The 21,482-nt window shown below is 35.6% G+C and overlaps 1 protein-coding gene across 3 annotated transcripts in view; it reads left to right on the forward strand.

Annotated features, from left to right (window-relative positions):
• The first annotated feature begins 13,749 nt into the window (after positions 1-13,749).
• FAAH2 (fatty acid amide hydrolase 2) overlaps positions 13,750-21,482 on the forward strand; it is an 81,274-nt gene continuing 73,541 nt past the window's right edge. Inside the window, exon 1 of one of the 3 annotated variants that reach the window (XM_081043170.1) lies at positions 13,750-14,073. In XM_081043170.1, coding sequence (XP_080899296.1) covers positions 13,882-14,073 — 192 coding nt within the window. In that variant the 5' untranslated portion in view covers positions 13,750-13,881. Of the gene's footprint in view, positions 14,074-14,279; positions 14,390-21,482 lie in introns of those variants that run through there. The other 2 variants (XM_081043171.1, XM_081043172.1) reach the window with 2 other exon arrangements.

Here is a 21,482-nt window from a genome sequence, read left to right on the forward strand (position 1 = left end):
GAAGTCAAACGTGACTTGTATTCACTTTTGTTATCGGTATATATTGAGTATTACAATTTTAATGTTTTTTTTCCTTTTTAAAAGCATGTATACATTTTTGGCACCCTGTGTGTGTGTGTGTGTGTGTGTGTGTGTGTGTGTGTGTGTGTGTGTGTGTATTCACATTTTATTTATTCATTCATCCATCAATAAACATTTGGGTTATATCTATATCTTGGCTATTGCACATAATGGTGCAATGAACATTGGGGTGCATATATCATTTTGAGTTAGTGTTTTGTTTTCTTTGGATAAATACCCAGAAGTGGAATTGCTAGATCATATGATAGTTATATTTTGAATTTTTCAGGAATCTCCATACTGTTTTCTAGAGTAGTTACACCAATTTACATTCCCACCACAGTGTACAAGTGTTTCCTTTTCTACACATCCTTGCCAACATTTTGTTTGTTTGTTTGTTTGTTTGTTTTAGCCATTCTAAGATGTATAAGGCGATATCTTATTTTGGTTTTGATTTGCATTTTCCTGATGATTAGTGATGTTGATCATATTTTCATGTACGTACCTGTTCGTCATCTGTATGTTTTCTTGGAAAACATGTCTATTCAGATACTTCTGTCAATTTCTTAATTGGATTGTTTGCTTTTGCAATAGAGTTATATAGGTTCTTTATATATTTTGCATATTAACCCCTTATCAGATATATGATTTGCAAATATTTTCTTCCATTCAGTAGGTTGCCTCTTCATTTGGTTGATGGTTTCCTCTGCTGTGCAGAAGCATTTCAGTTTAATGCAGTCCCCTTGTTTATTTTGCTTTTGTAGCCTTTGCTTTTGGTGTCAAATGTAAATCCTTGCCTTCCTCCTCCAATCTTCCCTGGAATGATGTGATTCCTTCTTGTATTCCAGTGCAGCCGAGCCCCTCGTGATTTTAATGTCCATAGTATTTTTGGTAGCTGGAATTAAATAATTTAATTCTTAATCAGGCCTTTGTTCGCATGTTAACTACTCTTCCTGCTCAACTCCTTCTGTTCTCACTAATGCAGCCAACATTGATGTCAAGGAACTTACTACCAATGATTTCTTTTACGATTTTTATGGTTCCAGGTCATACATTCTACTCTTGCATCATTTTTTAATTGACTTTTGTGATAGTGAAATATAGTGGTTCAGCTTCATTCTTTTGCATGTGGTTATCTAGTTTTCATAACACAATTTATTGATGAGACTGTTTTTTGCCCATTGTATATTTTTGGCTCCACTGTCAGAAATTAATTGACAAATGTTTGTGAGTTTATTTCTGGGCCACCTATTATGTTGTATTGATCTATACGCTTGTTTTTATGTCAACACCATACTGTTTGGGGTACTAAGCTTTGTAATATAGTTTGAAATCCGGGAGCCTGATGCCACCAGTTTTGTTCTTTTTCAAGATTGCCTTGATTATTTCCTGTCTTTTGTGGTTCCATATAAATTTTAGAACTGTTTGTTCTATTTCTGTGAAAAATGTCATTGGAATTTTGATAGAGATTGCATTGAACCTGTAGATTGCTTTGAGTACTATGGATATTTTATCAATATTAATTGTTCCAATCCATGAGCACAAAATATTTTTCCATTTATTTGTGCCCTCTTTAATATCTTTCATCAATGTCTTATAATCTTAGTGTATAGGTCTTTCACCTCCTTGCTTAAATTTATTCCTAATTGTTTCTTGTTGATGAAATTGTAAATGGGTCTGTTTTTTAAAATTTCTCTTTCTGATAGTTTGTTAGTGTGTAAAAACTAAACAGATTTTTGTATATTGATGTTATAGCATGCAACTTTACTGGATTCATTTTTTTATATATATAATATCATGTCATCTGCCAATAATGACAGTTCTAATTCTCCCTTTCAAAGTTGGATACATTTTACTTATTTTTCTTGCCTAGTTGCATTGGCTAGGACTTCTAATTCTATGTTGAATAAAAGTGGTAAAAGTAGTCATTTTTGTTTTGTTCCTGATCTTAGAGGAAAAGCTTTCAGCTTTGTACTGTTGGAGATGATGTTAGCAGTGAGCTTGACATATGTGGTTTTTATTATGTGGAGGTATGTATCCTCTATCCATACTTTGTTGAGGTTTTATCATGAATGGATATTGAATTTTTTCAAATGCTTTTTCTGCATCTGTTGAGATGCTTATATGAATTTTATCCTTTATTTTATCAATGTGATGTATCACACTGATTGGTTTGTTGATGTCAAACCATCCTTGCATTCCTGGAATAATCCTACTAGATCATGATGTATGATCCTTTTAATGTATTGTTGAAATTAATTTGCTAATATTTTGTTGAACATTTTTGCATTTTTGTCCATCAGGTATATTGACTTGGAATTTTCTTTGCTTGTGGTGCTTTGGCTTTTGGAATCAGGGTACTGCTGGCCTCTTAAAATTTGTTTGGAGGTGTTCCCTCCTCTTCTATATTTTGGGAAGAGTTTGAGAAGGATTGATATTAATTTTTCTTTGAATATTGGGTAAAATTCACCAGTGAAGCCATCTGGGTTTGGACTTTTGTTTGTTGGGAAGTATTTGATTACTGATTCCATCTATTTACTAGTAAATGTTGTGTTTGGATTTTCTATTTATTCATTATACAATTGCAAGGTTATGTGTTTCTAGAAATTCGTCCAATTCTTCTAGGTTGTATAGTTTGTTAGCATATAATTCTTCATAGGATTCTCTTGATATCATTTGTATTTTATGATATCAGTTGTAATATCTCCCTTTTCATTTCTGATTTTCTTTATTTGACTCCTCTCTCTTTTTTTCTCCATGAGCTTAGGTAAAGTTTGTGATTTTTTTAAATTAAAGTTCATTGCAGGGACAATTGTTAGTAAAGAACAAATAAAGAAACAAAAACTCATAGACACAAACAATAGTTTAGTGGTTACCAGAGGGTAAGAGAGGAGGGGAGTGGTAGATGAAAGTAAAGGGTGTATGGTGATGGAAAGAGAACTGACTCTGGGTGAACACACAATGTGATACATATAGATGATGTATTACAGAATTGTACAGCTGAAATCTATGTTACTTTACTAACAATTGTGATTTTTTTTCTTTGCATAGAACTAACTCTTGGCTTTAATTGATCTTTTCCATTTTCTTTTTAGTCTCTATTTCATTTATTTCTCTTCTGATATTTGTCACTTTCTTTCTTCTACCGAGATTGGGCTTTATTAGTTCTTTTTTTTTAGTTCCTTGAATGTAGAATTAGGTTGTTTATTTAAGATTTTTCTTGTTTCTTGTGGTAGGCATTTATTGCTATGAACATTTCACTTAGAATTCCTTTTTTTGCCTCACATATTTGGTATGTTCTATTTCTGTTTTCGTTTGTCTCAAGGATTGTTAAAAATTTGCTCTTGTTATTTTTCATTGACACAGTCTTATTTAGAGTGTTCCGTGTGCAGTTGAAAAGAATGTGCATTATTTTTGTTTTTGGATGGAATGTTCTGTATATATCTATGTACATCTATTCTAATATTTTGTATAAGGCCAATGTTTTCTTACTGATTTTATGTCTGGATGACCTCTCTATTAATGTAAGTGAGGTTATTTAAGTCACTTAGTATTACTGTATTGCTGTCTATTTTTGTTTTCTTTAGATCTGTTGACATTTGCTTTACATATTTAGGTAATCATATATTAGGTGCATATTTAACATGCTATATCCTCTTATTGGATTGACCCATTTATCATTATGTAATGTCGTTCTTTTTTATTCTATTGCAGTCTTCCTTTTCAACTCAATTTTGTGTAATTTAATATAGCTACCCAAGTACTCTTGAGTTTCCATTTGCATGCAATATTTTTTCCATCCATTCACTTTCAGTCTGTGTTTCCTTACATCTGAGGTAAGTGTCTTGTGGGCAGCATATAGATGGGTCTTGTTTTTTATCCATTTGGCCACTCTGTGTCTTTTCGTTGAAGAATAAAAACCCATTTTGATGTGGGGTTTTTTTCTTGTTTGCCCAATGTGTAAAAGTAGATCAGCTAGCTTTTTGTTGTTCGTTTTTCAGTGGAAATTCTCCCTTATGCAGCTGTAGATTTGGTACGTCCTTGGGAAGAGTAGAGTTCAGGATCCTCCTACATTGCTCTCTTGAATTGAAATTCACATAGGTTTTTATACTTCACTTGACCTCGTATATTATGACACCAGTAGACTTAATAAGTTATGTACATATAGTGCAATCCCTAAAGCAAACTCTCAAAAATAAAAACTATACAAAAATATGTACTCAAAATTTATAGAACACTCCACCCCCAAACAATAGGACATATACTTTTCAAGGATCCATAGAACATCCTGAATCACAAAACCTCAGTATATTCAAAAAATGGAAATGTAAGATCCAAAACCATAAAACTCATAGAAGAAAATATAGGGAGTAAATTAGCACACATTACCCTGAATAATATTTCTACTTATATATCCCCTTCTATTTTTTAAAAGAAAAAATAAACACATGGGATTACATCAAACTAAAAAGTTTTTTCAAAGCAAAGGAAATCATCAATAAAACAAAAAGGCATCCTACTGAATGGGAGAAGACATTTGTCAATGATACATCTAATAAGAGGTTAATATCCAGAATTTATAAAACACTCATTCAACTCAACATCAAAAAAACAAACAACCCAATTAAAAAATGGGCAGAGGGCATGAAGAGACACTTTTCTAAAGAGGACATACAGATGGCCAACAGACATATGAAGAAATGCTCAACGTCAATAATCACTAGAGAAATGCAAATAAAAAACAATGAGATACAAGATCACTCCAGTCAGAATGGCTATCATCAATAAATCAACAAACAACAAGTGCTGGTGAGGATGTGGAAAAAGAGGAACACTTGTGCACTGTTTATGGGATTGCAGATTGGTGCAGCCACTATGGAAATCAGTATGGAGGTATCTCAAAAAACTGGAAATGGAACTACCTTATGACCCAGCAATTCCACTCTTAGATTTCTATCCAGATAAATCCAAAATGCTCATTTGAAAAAAATATATATGCATCCCTATGTGTATTGCAGCACTATTGACAATAGGCAAGACATGGAAACAACCAAAATGCCCATCTGTAAACGACTGGATTAAGAAACTGTGGTACATTTATACAATGGAGTATTACTTGGCTATAAAGACAAACGAAATCTTACCATTTACAGCGATATGAATGGACCTGGAGAACATTATGCTAAGTGAAATAAGTCACCTGGAGACAGACAAATACCATATAATCTCACTTAATGTGGAATCTGAAGAACTGAATAATTGAGCAAAGTAAACAGAAATAGTCTCAAAGATATAGAGAAAAAACTGATGGTTGCTAGATGGGAGGGGAATGGGAATGAGGGAGAAGGGGATGGGATTAGAAAGCACAAATTGATTTATAGATGATGTAATACAGAATTGTACACCTGAAATCTATGTAATTTTACTAACAAATATCACCCCAATAAAGTTTAAAAAAAAGAAAAAAGAAGAAAGCACAAATTGGTAACTACAATATTGCCACAGGGATATGAAAGACAGTTTGGGGAAATATAATCAATAATGTTGTAAACATTTTGTAGGGTGTCAGATGGACAGATGTCTTATTAGGGAGACCATTTCATGGATGGTGTAGATGCCTGAACACTGCACTATACACCTGAAGCTGAAGCTGAATAATATTGTATGTCAGCTATAATTTAATATATACACAGTCACGAGATATGGAGTACAGCATAGGGAATAGAGTCAATGGAATTGTAATAGATATGTATGATTTCAGAGGGGCAATAGATTGCGGGAGGGATTATCACTTTGTAAGGGGTGTAAATGTCTAACTATTACATTGCTTTGTACACCTGAAACTAATACAAAATTAAAATAATAAAATAAATAAATAAATAGTTGGAATCGTGCAGAGTGTAATCTCTGCGTGCAATGGAACCAAAATAGTAATCAATAACAGAGAAATAACCAGAAGTTCTCCAAACACTTAGAAAATAAACAACACATTTCTAAATAATTCATGTATCAAAGAGGAAGTCTCAAGGGAAATAAACGAATACATTGAAATAAATGAAAATTAAATTACAACATATCAAGATTTGTGTGACACAGGTAAAAGCAGTGCTGAGAGGAAATTTTATAGCACTAAATTCATACATTAGAACAGAGGAAGTCTCTCAAATCCATAATCTAATCTTTCTCCTCAAGGACTTAAAAAAGGAAAAGCAAAATAAAACAAAGCAAGTGTAAGAAAAACACATTAAAAAAAAACATAAGTGTAGACATCAGTGAAATTGAAAACAGAAACATAATAGAGAAAAATCAATGAAACTAAGAGCTCATTCTTTGAAAATATCAATAAAATTGACAAAACTCCAGGAAAGTTTAAAAAGAAAAAATAGAGAATACAAATTGCTAATATCAGAAGTGAAGTGAGGGATGTCACTACAAAACCTACAGACATCAAAAGGATAATAAGGGAGTATTATTAACAACTGTAAATACATAATTTTGACAAGTAGGTGAAATGGACCCCTTACTCAAAAACACAATCTACCACAGCTCACCCAAATTAAATAGAATGTTTGAATAACCCTATAATTTAATAGTCAATAGAATTTTAATTTAAAAATTCTCCAAAAAGAAATCTCCAGGCCCAGATGGTTTCAATGGAGAATTATAGCAAATATAATTAACACCAATTTCATAAATCTCTTCTAGAAAATAGAAGAGAAGGCAACACTTCCTAATTAATTTTATAAAGCTACTGTTACTCTGATACCAAATCCTAATGAAGACAGACCAATGAAGAAAATTACAGACCAACATCTCATGAATACAGATTCAAAAGTCTTTAACAAAATATTAGAAAATAGAATTTAGCAATACATAAAAATAATTATACACCATGACCATGTGGGGCTTATTCTGGAGATACAGGGCTAGTTAAATATTGGAAATCAATACATGAATCCATTTTATTGGTAGGCTAAGGAATAAAATTCGTATAACCATATCAATCAATGTAGAAAAAACATTTGACAAAATTCAACACTTATTTATGATAAAAATGTTCAGAATAATCAGAATAGAAGAGAACTTCTACTTGATAAAGACCATCTAAAAAACCTACAGGTAACATTATACACAATGGTGAAAGTCTGAGTGCCTTTCCCCTAAGATCAGGAACAAGGTAAGAATTTCTGTTCTCATCACTCATTTTCAATATAGTGCCAGAAGTTCTAGCCAATGCAATAAGGCAAGGTTAAGGAAAACTCATACAGATCAGAAGGGAAGTAATAAAACTATCTCTAGTTGCAGTTGACATAATTATTTATATATAAAATCTATAGGGAATCTATTTTAAAGAAAAACCCTCTTAACAGTAATAAGTGATTTAATCAAGGTTGCTTGTATTTGTATATGCTAGTAATGAACACATGGACACCCAAATTAAATATGCAATACCATTTTCAATCACTCAAAAAATACTTAGTTGTAAATATGAAAAATATACTGGACTTGTTTTTGAAAACTACACAATACTGATGAAAGAAATTAAGGATGATATAAATAAATGGAGAGATAAGCAACATTCACTGATTAGAAGACTCAACATAATAAAGGTATAGATTCTATCCAAAGGAGTACAGATTTAACAAAATTGTTATCAAAATTCCAGCAAGAATTTATATAGATATAGATCAGATTATTCTAAAATGTACATGGAAAGACATAGAAATAGGAATAGCTTAAATGTTTTTGAAAAGGAAAAATTAAACATGAGGAATCTGTCTTCCCAATTTGGAGACATTATGTAGCTCTTAGAATCAAGACTGTGTGGTATTGATGGAAAGATAGACACATAGAATAATGGAACAGAAGAGAAAACCCAAAAATAGACACTCAAATATGCCTAGCTGATTTTTTAAATAAAGTGTAAAACCAATTCAATGGAGGAAAGATAGGCTTTTCAACAAATGATGCTGGAGCAGTTGGATCTATAGGCCATAAAAAAATGAACCTCCACCTGAATCCACCTCCTAAAATTTAACTCAAACTGGATCATGAAGTTAAATGTAAAATTACAAACTATTAAAAAATATATATGAGAAAATCTTCAAGGTCTAGAGTTTGGTAAATGATTCTTGGAAATGACACCAAAAGCATACTTCTTACAGAAAAAAAATGATAAATTGGATCAAACCAATATTAAAAACTTTTTCGTAAAAGAATTTTTAAAGAGGGTGAAAAGGCAAACTACAGATATCACATGTCTGACACAGTACTAGTGTCTGGATTATATACAGAAATCTTAATACTCGACAGTTAAGAAAATACAATTAGAAAATAGACAAACTAAATAAAGAGAATTTTCACTGAAAAGAGTATACAGATGGCATGTAAGCACATGAAACATCATTAGCCATTAGGAAAATGCAAATTTAAACCACAGTGATATGTCACTACATACCTATCAGAATGGTTAAAATAAAAAACAAAAATAGGGACAATAACAATTGCTAGTGAGGATGTGGAGAAACTGAATCATTTATACATTGCTGATTCATTTGTACAATGCTGGGAACATAAAACTGTACAGCCATTCTGAAAAAACAGTTTGTAAGTTTCTCAAACTGTAAATAAATAAATAAAAAGGTACTACCATATGACCTAGCAATTGCATTCCCGGGCATTGATAACAGAGAAATTAAGACTTATGTTCACACAAAGACCTTTACATGAATGTTTACAGCAGCTTTATTCATTATAGTCCAATATTGTATAAACACAAGTATTCTTCAATAGGAAAATGGTTAAACATACTGTGGCACATTCATATCATGGAATGCTACTCAACAATGGAAAGGAATAAACTATTGACATATCCAACAACCTGTATGGATCTCCAGTGAATTTTGCTGAACAAATGTAATCAATCTCAATTAGTTACAGTACTGTATGATTTCTTTTATATAATATTCATGAAATAAAATTATAGAAATGGAGAACAAATTAATGGTTGCCATGGGTTAAGAATAGGATTGAGCAACATGAAACTCGATGTGGTTATTAAAGGACAATATAAAAGATCCTTGTGGCGGTAGAAATGTTCTGTATCAATGCCAATATCCTCATTATGACATTGTACCATAATTTGGAAGATGTTATCATTGGGGAAAACTGGACAAATAGTACTTAGAATTTCTCTGTGTTATTTCTTACAACTGCATGTGAATCTAAAATTATCTCAAAGTAAAAGTTTAATTAAAAATATAAAAATATATTTTAAAATGTAAAATATATTTAAATACTATATATATAATATTATATTAACAAACCAGATTTTCTTGATAGAGGGTGTGTTCAAAATCCTATCATTTTCTATTCATTTATCTATTTTGTTACCATTTATCAAGCCACACAACCTTTTGCCTACCCTAGCCAGATATTTCTGGCTATTGAGGCATATGTTTGTTTTTATGTTATTATTTGTGGAAGGGTAGCAGGAAGAAATTTGGTTTCATAATTGTGATATGTATATGTGCATCCATGTGTAAAGGTTTATATTTTTATTATGAGTGTATGCTTATTGAAATGAGTGTATTTTCATATGCATCTATGGTTGTGTTTATTTATGTGAGTGGTAGTGCATTGAGTGTTTTGTGTGTGAGAGAGAGAACACTCTGTTAGAAATTCTCAAACAAAATTGTGATAGTTCCATTTACTCATTCAATTATTAAATGAACACTCTTTGAGTGCCCACCCTGTTGCAGGCTCTGGTGATATAAAGGTGACTAAGGCAGGGTCCTTACCATGGGAACTCCCACTCTTTGGGAAAGGCGGATGTGCTGAGTGCTGTGATGGAGCAAGTATGGTGTTCTGTGGAAATGCAAAGTAAGAGTATCTAATCAGACTGCGGATGGTAGTAGGCAGAAAAAGCTTCCTAAAAGGTATAGTGTCTGGGTCTTAAAGTTTGAATAGTTGTGTATGTTTCAGAGGTGCAGAAAGGAGGGTGCTGGTAGTAGATACCAGCTATAGGACTGTTATATAGCATATGTAGTTTAGATAAGGGTCTTCTTGGGGGGGGTGTGAGCAAGCATCTCCAGGAGTGCATGGGATAATACACTGGAGTGAGTGAAAATACTAGGATTAAAAAATGCACTACTTCAGGGGGTGGCCGGTTAGCACAATTGTTTAGAGCATGGTGCTATAACACCAAGGTTGCCGGTTGGATTCCCGCATGGGCCACCGTGAGCTGTGCCCCCCTTAAAAAATAATTACTTCAATTTATTTATTTATTTGTGTTCTATAATATACATTTTATACTAGTCCATAGGATATAATCTTAATCTTTTTATTAGCACAGTACAATATAGTCTATATGTAAATACATACACATATATTAAGGAGCATGCTAATTATTTTAAATAGTAGTTGCAGTTTCGAGACCATTGTTTTAGGATTGCAAGTAGTTTGATATAGTTGGAGCAAAGGATGTGTGTGTGAGGAATTGACAGGAGGTAAAACTAGGAAAGCCAGTAATCACCATACCTTTAATTGTCTCAACTCTATGCTAGCATCTATCTTCATAGTAGAAAAACTTTTTGCAAAAAAAGAAATCCAGAAAAGAGGGATAATTTAGGTGAATTGCTAATTGATAGACAGTTGAGAAGGATACTGAGGATAATATTGGTGAAAGTCATCACAACAGGAAAGTTAAAGAGACTTGTTTACACAAATATTAAACTGTGTTTTAACATACCTTTTAATGCTATTAAAAGACAAACGACTCACTGGGGAAAATATTATATCTATAACTCTCTCCCCCAATCTACTACCCCTCTGACATCGTATATAGCTACATACACTGTATAAACAAGAATGTAAATTACTTTATGAGAAAAAAAAAATTTAAGTGTAATGAATGGTTTGGAAAATGGACAGAGTGAACGTAGCATAGCACCAGTTAAGAAAATATTACATAATTTAGGTAGTACCGGTGTAAATGGAGAGTTAGAGAACCAAGTTGCAAACATGGCAGGGTGTAAGGTGTATAGTGAACACTGAAATTTAGAAAGGAGTCAAGGATAACTGCTTTTTTTTCAACTTTGGTTTTTCTTTAAATTATTTATTTATTTAAGTTACAGTTGACATTCGATATTATTTTATATTAGTGTCAGGTGTACAGCATAGTGGTTGGACAGTTATATAATTTATGCAGTAATCCCCCAATTTGTGTGGTACCTATCTGACTCCATATGTAGTTGATGGAACATTATTGACTATATTCCCTATGCTGTACTTTACATCTCCAAGGATAATTCTTGATTGCTTTAATAGGGAGCTATTGCCCCCACACAAACAGTATTTCTCATTCTTTTTCCTCTTTGGGACAAAATGTAATTTCTCTCTCTTTTTCTTAAACTTAGACTGTTTTTCTTTGCTTAGTACAAACAAATATAAAGAGCTGTGATGCATTGGGAAGGCACTGTCAGAATCTTTACATACGTATTTGATTTACTTTTCATAACACCAACAGGTAGCTGTTATTCATATTTTACAGATGAAAACACACTCAAAACTGTTACGTGATTTGTAGATGGATGCATGTGTGTGAGGTAGGTTTAGGATTTGGATTACAGAACTTGAATCCAAATTTTATTTGGTCAGTGCTCCATAACTGGGCATTCTTTGTACCATAGACACACATAAGGGTCATTTACAATCTAGATCAAAATTAGGCAAAGGAAACTTTCACAAAGACTCTCTCTGGTAAAGATTCACTCAGCTACAGATTTTGCTCAAAACTAATAGAACCCAGATTCTAACAATCTACTCTATCAGCTGTGTTTAGTGGGTCTGCCAGATGTGCCTATTATGATTAACCTGCATTCCACTGGGTGCTCCCAAGGAGGTTAGAAGTGCTGTGATGACACCTTCAGTATCCATAGTTATACAGATGAAAAAACAGTTTCTGGGATGACTTTTATATTTCACCTACTTAAGGCCTTAAATGCCAAGATGAAGTCCTATCTTCAGCATTCGTTCTTTTTTTTTATTAGTTTCAGGTGTACAAAACAATGTAATAGGTAGACATTTACACCCCTCACAAAGTGATAACCCCCGCCCCCAGTCTACTACCCCTCTGACATTGTATATAGCTATTACAATTCCACTGACTATTCCTTATGCTGTACTCCACATCCTGTGACTATATGTATGTGTATATAAAATTATAATTGACATTCATTGTAATTCAGCTTCAGCTTCAGTGTACACTGCAGTAGTCAGGCACCTGCACCATCCATGACAGCATTCGTTCTTTCATAAACTCATACCTTCAACCTACAAACTTGGACTGACTGCATGACAAGCCCTGTATTGGGCTCTGACACTACAAAGATGAATTAGAATGACCCTGTTCTTCAAGGAGTTCATGTCTAGATGGGAGCTCACGTCTAGATGGGGAGCAGACAGAAAAACCTAACATGTAAATAAAGAATTATAAATGCTGTGATATTGTTACTCTGTGGAGTGAGGGTTACAAAAGAGTGACACGAAACCTAGTTTGGTGTTCAGGGAAGACTTCTTGGAGGAGGTGGTACTTGTCCTGAGCCAGATGGAGAGGGAATGAGGAAAGCATATGCAAAGATATGAAGGGGAGAGAGAGACCCTTCAGATGGTTTTGTTTGGCAGGTGCATCACATGTGAGGAACAGAATAAGCTACGGATGAGATACAGAGGTTTACAGACACCAATCATGAGATATTTGAATACCAGACAAAGTAGATGGGGCTTCAATCTGAGGAAAGTGGGGAATCATTGCAGTTATCGCTAGGGGACTAACATAGTAAGATTTGTATATTAGGAAAAACACTCTAAATAAAGGCCGGGTGATCAATTGATTATTTGTAGAAGTTCACAGAAATGTCAGTGAGATCCAAGCAAGAGCAGAGTGAGAGGGAAAGATAGTAACTGGACTTGCTAAGTATTCATGAAGATGAGAGAAAAGGAAGGATCTGGGATGATCTCCAGATTTTTGGTATGGCTGATTGGGTGGATAAAAAATGCCATTTATGAACCTGCAGGGACAGCAGGTTTGGCAAAATGATGAAAATTTGAAAGATGTGTAAAACATTCACATGGAGATGTAAAACAGGCATTTGCTTTCAAGTATCAGGAGTTTAGGAGAGAAACGTGGGCTAGACATTTTTTTTTAATTCATCAGTACTATCTGTGATCTTATAAGGATTAAATAATATGGATATAGATAATATATATGTGTTTGTTATGTAGTTTTTGAACATACTGAAGTGTTACATGCAAAGGTATACTTACAACAATTTTTTCAAAAGTACAACTGAAATAAATTATCACTACCACTTATAACCTACTATTTGCCATAAATCGTACCGTGTTTAATTATCTAGTGTTTACCATAAGTCTGTGATGTAAGAGTAATTATTCCCATTTTTCATTTGAACAAACTGAATACTAGAAACAGTGTAAATTGGCCAAGGCCAGCTAGTGGCAGAACTGGGAACTCGAAAGCCACTGCTCTGTCTTATATCTCACTTTCTGGGTTGGGTTACACCAGCACTAACAATGGGTTGCATTGTACACAGGCAGTTGCTGGGAAGACTTTACTCCGCCCCTATCTCTGGCCCAGAGCCCAGCAGGTGATGACAAACAAGCTCCTGTGGAATTGTGGGTAGATACTGGACTTATAAAAGGAAGGATTCCTAAACACCTCCTTGCTTAGTCTTTTCTCCTCATTTTGCCTAGGGTGCACGGAACCTTCACGCACTAGGACCGTGCGGAATCCAGGCCGCTATGGCGCCTCTGCTCACCGCCAGAATCCAGTTGCTGCTCCTGCAGGCAATGGGCTTTCTTATTGGCCTAGTAGGCCAAGCAGCTCGAGCCTTTGGTAGCCCCAAGTTTGATTCAATGACCACACGGCCTGTGACTGAACCATTACTGCTGCTTTCGGGGGTGCAGCTGGCCAAGCTGATCCGACAGAGGAAGGTGAGTGTAACGCGCGGGCTGATTCAAAAGAGTGTGGAGAAACAGGTCTCTTAGTGGAACTAAACTCCAGGAAGTTTAGTGGCGGTCGTTGTTATAACGAGTTTGGGTTTGGTGGAAATCAATTTCCTTTCCACACTCTACTCCGGCGACATAGGAGAGGCATTCATTGTGGATAAAAGGAGACTTCTGGGAGTTGTAGTATGCTTATACCCAGAGCTTTTGCTGTAGGCATCACTTGGGTTATTTTGGCACGCCTCACAGTCCTTCCTGTCCATCTGTCCCGTTTGTGCGTAATAATTGAGCGGGGATAAATCAGGTGCGGTTTACAAACTACTTTTCAGTTGTAGAAATTTTCTGCATCTCTTACGTGCGCTTCACAAACTCATTCTCAGGGGAATTAATTCTTCTTGAGCTCCGTCCGGTTCCTGCCCCCACCCCGCCCTGCCCGCTGCTTCTTGTTCAAGGGATTTTTATATTTAAAAATGCTTACCTGCTCCAGATAGTACATGCCCTAGGATAATAGTAGCTTTTAGTACATAATACATGTCAAATATAGTGCAGGCCACTTAAACATATTCTGTCTCGCTGATGTAATTCTCTAGGTAATATCCCCATTTTACACATGAGAAACCCGAGGTAAAACGATTTGCACAAATACCCAAAAAATTGATGGAAATTCTTAATACAAAGATTTAAGCAGTTCAGATAATTGTTCTCTATAGAGTGCAAGCAGGACCATCTATTTCTGTATAATGTGAATAGTTAGTTCCCTAGAGATCTTGGATTATACTCTAGTATTTCTTTATTCTCCTCTTCTTTTTATCCCTGTTTTCTCATTTGTTTTTCCTCTTTGCTTTATTACCATAATCTAGAATGTTTTTTTTTATACTCCTGGTAACCTTTCAATGACATTTCTTGCCGTTTTCCTGTATCCCCTCCTAGCTTTTTGTCCCCCATGCATGCTTTTTGCTAACAGTTGGGGAGTGAGATGTATAGCAGAAAGACAATAGGTTTCAATTTTGGGTATGTGTCTTCATAGCTCTATGACCCTGGGCAAGGGTTGCCAGGACAATTGCAGATAATGCACGTCAAGCACCTGGCAAGCAGTAGACTGTGTAATATAGTGATTTTGAAAGCTGGACTCTGGAGCCAGGCTGCCTGGGTTCACAAATCCTGGTCTCCTACTATTTTGCTATGTAATCTCGGAAACATTATAATCTTTCAGTGCCTCTGATATTCTGCAAGAAAAATAGACTTGAAAATAGAATATAACTTATAGAGATGTTGTGAGGGTTAATTAAGTTAATTAGGTTCATATATGTAAAACTCTTAAAAACACTGCCTGGCATAATACTCCTATATAAGTCAGGTTTTTGGAAATGATAGCCATTATGAATATGTTTATGCTTACCCGTGAGAACAGATTATCTACATATACTTTGTATAAAAATGTTATAAAGATAAGAAGTGGACAGGATACAAAGTATTCTTTGTCCTAGTTTTCCCTCAGTCTTTCCAAGGTTCTGCCTCCCACAACCTCCGCCTTTTCTTTTGTATTTCCTTCATTTCTCTAGAGTAGGGGGTTCTCAACTGGGAGCAATTTTGTCCCCCAGAGGACATTTGACAATATCTGGGGATATTTTTGGTTGTCACAACTGGGTGAAGTGTTTTACATTGAATGGATAGAGGCCAGGGATGCTGCTAAACATCCTACAATGCACAGGATAGCCCACTCCATAACAAAGAATTAACTGGCCCCAAAATGCCAATAGTACCAAGGCTGAGAAACACTGCCCTAGACACTTGAATGTTTCAGAAAGCTGGCTTCCTTTCAGTCTTATTGCCAGGGCCTGGAAGGAAGCCATTAAAAAACTTAATGATGATTTGACCTATCTTTTTATGTAACACTGGGTCAGTTCCAGTTGCAATTTTGGTTAAGTCTAAGGCTCTAGATGGAATAATAGCAGCTACCACTTATACAGTGCATACTGTGTACTAGGAACTTTGTATATTTTATCTCCAATTCTCATATTAAACAGCAAGAAATTACTCTAACATCAAGATGGAAGTGTAAATATAAGGATATTGACAATATCACCTATTTAAAGAGTATTAACTCCAACAGACTGTGTATACTCACTCACTCAGGTGTTACCCATATGCATTCGCTGTTATCTTTAGGTGCCTAAGTAAATGAATGAGTAAATCCTGTGCACTGGGTGAAGAAAAGTGCTAAAGTACTGGTATCTTCAGTTTACCTTGAGACCTTCATCGGAAAATTCAAGTATTTTCCTGTCTTCTTATTTACCCTGGCTTTGCAATGAGGATGGCACTTAATCTTCTTTAGTCTTTATACCATTACTGCAGGCTTGAAAAGACCATTAACTCCCTAGTCTGTTTTCTTTCTGTCTCTGAAGGCTAAAGTTTTGTCTTTTTTTAGAGGATAAAGTCTGTTTATTATTGAAAATTATTTTCATTTTTTTCTCAAAATTATTATTGTTTCCATGCTGTAATAGTTTTCTTTATAAATTCTTTAATAATGAGAGAATAGTCCATACCCTTTAAAAACACAAAATTAATAATACTATTACCCCAACAGATACAAAATATTGTGTCAAACAATTTAGATACCTACTCACCAGATATAAAATTGATGTACATCCAGTAGGTAAACAAAGTTTACACTTAATAATTGACTTTGCATCTAATAATCACACAATGCATTCTTTTTTTTTAAAAAAAATTCAGTTACAGTTGGAATTCAAAATTACATTAGTTTCAGGTATACAGCATACTGGTTAGACATTTACATACCTTATGACAAAGAAATCACCCTGACACTTCTAGTACCCATCTGATACCATGCATAGATATTACAATAATATTGGATATGTTTCCTATACTGTACTTAACATCCCTGTGACTATTTTATAACTACCAACTTGTAATTCTTAATCCTTTCACTTTTTTCACCCAGCCCCTCAACCCCTCCTCCCATCTGGAAACCATCAGTTTGTTCCCTGTATCTATGAATGTGTTTCTGTTTTGTTTGTTTGTTTATTTAATTTTATGTTTTTAGATTCCACATATAAGTGAAATCACATGGTATTTGTCTTTGTCTATCTGACTTATTTCACTTAAGTCCATCCATGTTGTCACAAATGGTAAGGTTTCATTTTTTTGTAGCTGAGTAATACTTCATTGTATGTGTGTAACACCTCTTCTTTATCCAATTGTCTATTGACAGGCACTTAGGTTGCTTCCATATCTTGGCTGTCTTTTAAAAAGTGCTGCAGTGAACATAAGGGTGTATATATCTTTTCGAATTTGAGTTTTGGATTTCTTCAGATAAATACCCAGAAATGGAATTGCTGGGTCATAAGGGAGTTCTTTTTTTAATTGTTTAAAGAATCTCCACACCGTTTTCCATAGTGGCTGCACCAATTTGCAGTCCCGTTGACAGTGCAGGAGGGTTCCCTTTTCTCCACATCCTTGCCAATACTTGTTTGTTGATTTATTGATGACACACATGCTGACAGGTGTGAGATGATATCTCATTGTGGTTTTAATTTGCATTTCTCTGGTGATTACTGACATTGAGCATCTTTTCATGTGTCTATTGACCATCTGTATGTCCCCTTTGGAGAAATATCTATTCACGCTTTGTTTGCTGTTCTTTTTCTAGTTCTTTTAGGTGTAGGGTTAGATTGTTTATTTGAGATTTTTCTTGTTTTTGAAGTAAGCCTGTATTGCTATGAATTTCCTTAGGATTGCTTTTGCTGTGTCCCATAGATTTGGAGTCATTATGTTTCCATTTTCATTTGTCTCAAGGTATGTTTAGCTTTCTTCCTTGATCTCATTGTTGACCCATCCGTTATTTAGTAGCATGTTATTTAGCCCCCACGTTTTTGTGTGTTTTTCAGTTTTGTTTTGTTTTGTTTTTTCTTGTAATTGATTTCTAGTTTCATACCATTGCCACAGGGGAAGACGTCTGATATGATTTCAGTCTTCTTAAATTTGTTGAGACTTGTGTTGGCCTAACATGTGGTGTGTCCTGGGAAATGTTCCACGTGCACTTGAAAAGAATGTATATTCTGCTGCTTTGGAGTGAAATGCTCTAAAAATATCAATTAAATCCTCTGGTCTAATGTGTCCTTTAAGTTTGCTGTTGTTTCCTTGTTGATTTTCTGTCTGGAAGATCTATCCCTTGAATGTCAGTGTGGTGTTAAGTCCACTACGATGACTGTATTACTGTTGATCTGTCCTCTTATGTTCATCAGTATTTGCTGTCTATAGTTGGGTGCCCCTATGTTGGGTGCACAAATATTTACAAGGGTTATATTGTCTTGTTGGATTGATCCCTTTATCAGTATGAAATGTCATTCTTTGTCTCTTATTATAGCCTTTATTTTAAAGTCTATTTTGTCTGGTATAAGTAGTGCTACCCCAGCTTTTTGTTGTTTCCATTTTCATGAAATATTTTTCCCATTCCTTTACTTTCAGTCTGTGTGTGTCTTTCGATCTGAAGTGAGTGTCTTATAGGAAGTATGTGTAGGGTCTTGTTTTCATATCCATTCAGCAACCCTGTCATTTGATTGGAGCATTCAATCCATTTACATTTGAAGTAATTGTTGGTAGATATGTAGTTATTGCTTTCTTATTATTGATATTTATGTTTCTTCTTCTTCTTCTTCTTCTTCTTCTTCTTCTTCTTCTTCTTCTTCTTCTTCTTCTTCTTCCTTCAAGAATTCCATTTAACATTTCTTTTAATACTGATTTTGTAGTGATGGATTATTTTTGCTTTTCTTGTCTGGAAGCCTTTTGTCTCTCTGTCAATTTTAAATGATAGCTGTATTGGGTAGAGTAGTCTTTCTTGTATGTCCTTCCTTTTCATCACTTTGAATATTTCTTGCCAGTGCCTTCTGGTCTGCAATGTTTTTGTTCATTATGGGGGCTCCCTTGTAGGTAACTAACTGCCTTTCTCTTGCTGCTTTTAAGATGCTCTCTTTGTCTTTACCTGTTGCCATTTTAATTATGATATGTCTTGGTGTGGTCCTCTTTAGGTTCATCTTGTTTGGGATTCTCTGCAATTTTTGGATTCATATGTCTGTTTCCTTCACCAGGTTAGGGAAGTTTTCAGTTATTATTTCTTCAAATAGGTTTGCAATCCCTTGCTCTCTCTCTTTTCTCCTTCTGGTACCCCTGTGATGTGATTGTTGGTATGCTTGATGTTGTCCCAGAGGCTCCTTAACTATCCTCATTTTTATTTTATTCTGTTTTCTTTTTGCTGTTCTGATTGGGTGTTTTCTGCTTCCTTGTCTTCAAAATGGCTGATTCAGTCCTCTGCTTTATCTAATCTGCTGTTGATTTTTTCTAGTGCATTCTTCATTTAAGTTATTGTATTCTTTTTTATGACTGGTTCTTTATTATGGTTTCTGTGTGCCTTTTTATTCATACTTTCTCCGTTCAAGTTCTCACTGAGTTCATGTATTATTCCCCTAAGTTCATTGAGCATCCTTATAACCATTGTTTTGAACCCTGTATCTGTTAGATTGCTTGCCTCCATTTGATTTAATTTTGTTTCTGCAGTTTTCTCCTCTTCTTTCATTTGAGACTTTTTTTTTTTTTAGTCTTCTCATTTTGGCTGCTTGTCTGTATTTGTTTCTGTGCATTAGGTAGGTACACTATGTCTCCCAGTCTTGGAAAGTTGGCCTTACGTTGTAGGTGTTCTGTGGTGCCCAGTAGTACAGTCTCTATGATCACCTAAGCCAGGTGTCCCTCAAGTGTCCCTTGTGTGCATTGTGTGGGCCCTCCTGTTGTAGTTTAGCCTTGATTGCTGTTGGCACATTAGTGGGTGTCGTTCACCCTCAGACTGACTGGCTTGAGCATTGGCCACAACTATAGCATACAAGCGCTGTATGCTTGTATTAGGACTGGGGCAGCTCAGCAAAAGGCACAGGGCTCCATGAGGCCAGTCACTGCCTGACGGCTGACTGTGAATCACAGCCACTGAAAGAGTTTGGAAGTTAGGTGAGACAGGGTCTCAGGGAGCCACCAGGGTGGGGCAAGTGTTGTTCAGCAGGTCAATGCAGATTTACATTTGGTGCCTGCCCACAGGCTATATGGGAGAAGAACTCAACACAGGAAAGATGTTGCCTGCCTGCTGACTGTCTGGGAGGAGGGATCAACATAGGGACAATGGCAGCTGTCCCTCCAGCCCACGCTCTTAAGCCACACAATTCAGTTTCTCCCTGAATGTCTCTGGTGCCTTTTGCTGCAGCTTAGGGTGAGTCCCAATGAACAAGTGAGTCTTGTGTGGGCCCTTTAAGAGGACGTCTGGGTTTCCAGCTGCCTTCTGTTTCACTGGGATGGAAGGAATCTCCACTGATTTTCACAGCATTATGTTCTGTGGACTCCTCTTCCTGGCACTGGTGCTCTGCGCTGAAGATGCTCACTCCTCAATAGGGACCTTCACAGCTGAGATATCCCTCCCAATTCTTAACCACCACACATGGGTGTGGGGCCAGCCTGTTTCATGTCTCCGCCCCTCCTACCACTCTCTGTGGCCTCTTCTTTATATCTTTATTTATATGGTTTGTGTTCAGCTAATCTTCAAACTGTTCTGCAGGTTGATTGTTCCATAATTTTGTTGTGGTCATGGGAGGAGGCAAGTACAGCATTCATCTACTGTGCCATCTTGACCAGAACTACCCAAAGGTTTGCCTTTTATTTTTCTCTTAAGAATAAGGGCTGGATTTCTGGTCAAGATGGTGGAGTAGGTAAATGCTGTGTTTACCTGCTCTCACGACCACATCAAAATTACAACTAAACTACAGAAGAACCATCACTGAGAATCACATGAAGTCAAGCTGAACCAAAGCCATACAACTAAAGACAGGCAGAAGAAGCCACCTTGAGACTGGTACCAGGGGCAGAGATGCAGAATATGCTGGTCCCACACCCATGTGTGACCATTAAAAACTGGAAGGACAATCTTGGGGATGGAGGTCTCCCCTGGAGGAGTGAGGTTTCCCAGCGCCACACCAAACTCCCCAGCCCAGGGTTTCAGTCCCAGGGAGAGAAGTCTGCATAACTTCTGGCTGTGAAAACCAGAGGATATTGTGGCTGAGTGAGACGAGAGTGGCTGCAGTCCTAGGAGCTCCTCTTAAAGGGCCCATGCATGGACTTACTCACTGAGGGATTCTCTCTCTCTGAGCTCCATTTGTTACTAAATACATGATCACTGTCTGTTCATGATTCATGAACAAAGAGAATGTTCCTTCTTGATGGAGAAGTTCTCTCTCTGTATGTCCTTGAATATATTGGCTGCATTATTACATTTCTGGATATAGCCTTATTTTTGACTACTTAATTTGTCAATTTTTGAAAGTGCTATATTATCTGTTAGT

The sequence above is a fragment of the Rhinolophus hipposideros genome (genome assembly GCF_964194185.1).
Source record: "Rhinolophus hipposideros genome assembly, chromosome: X".
NCBI lineage: Eukaryota > Metazoa > Chordata > Mammalia > Chiroptera > Rhinolophidae > Rhinolophus > Rhinolophus hipposideros.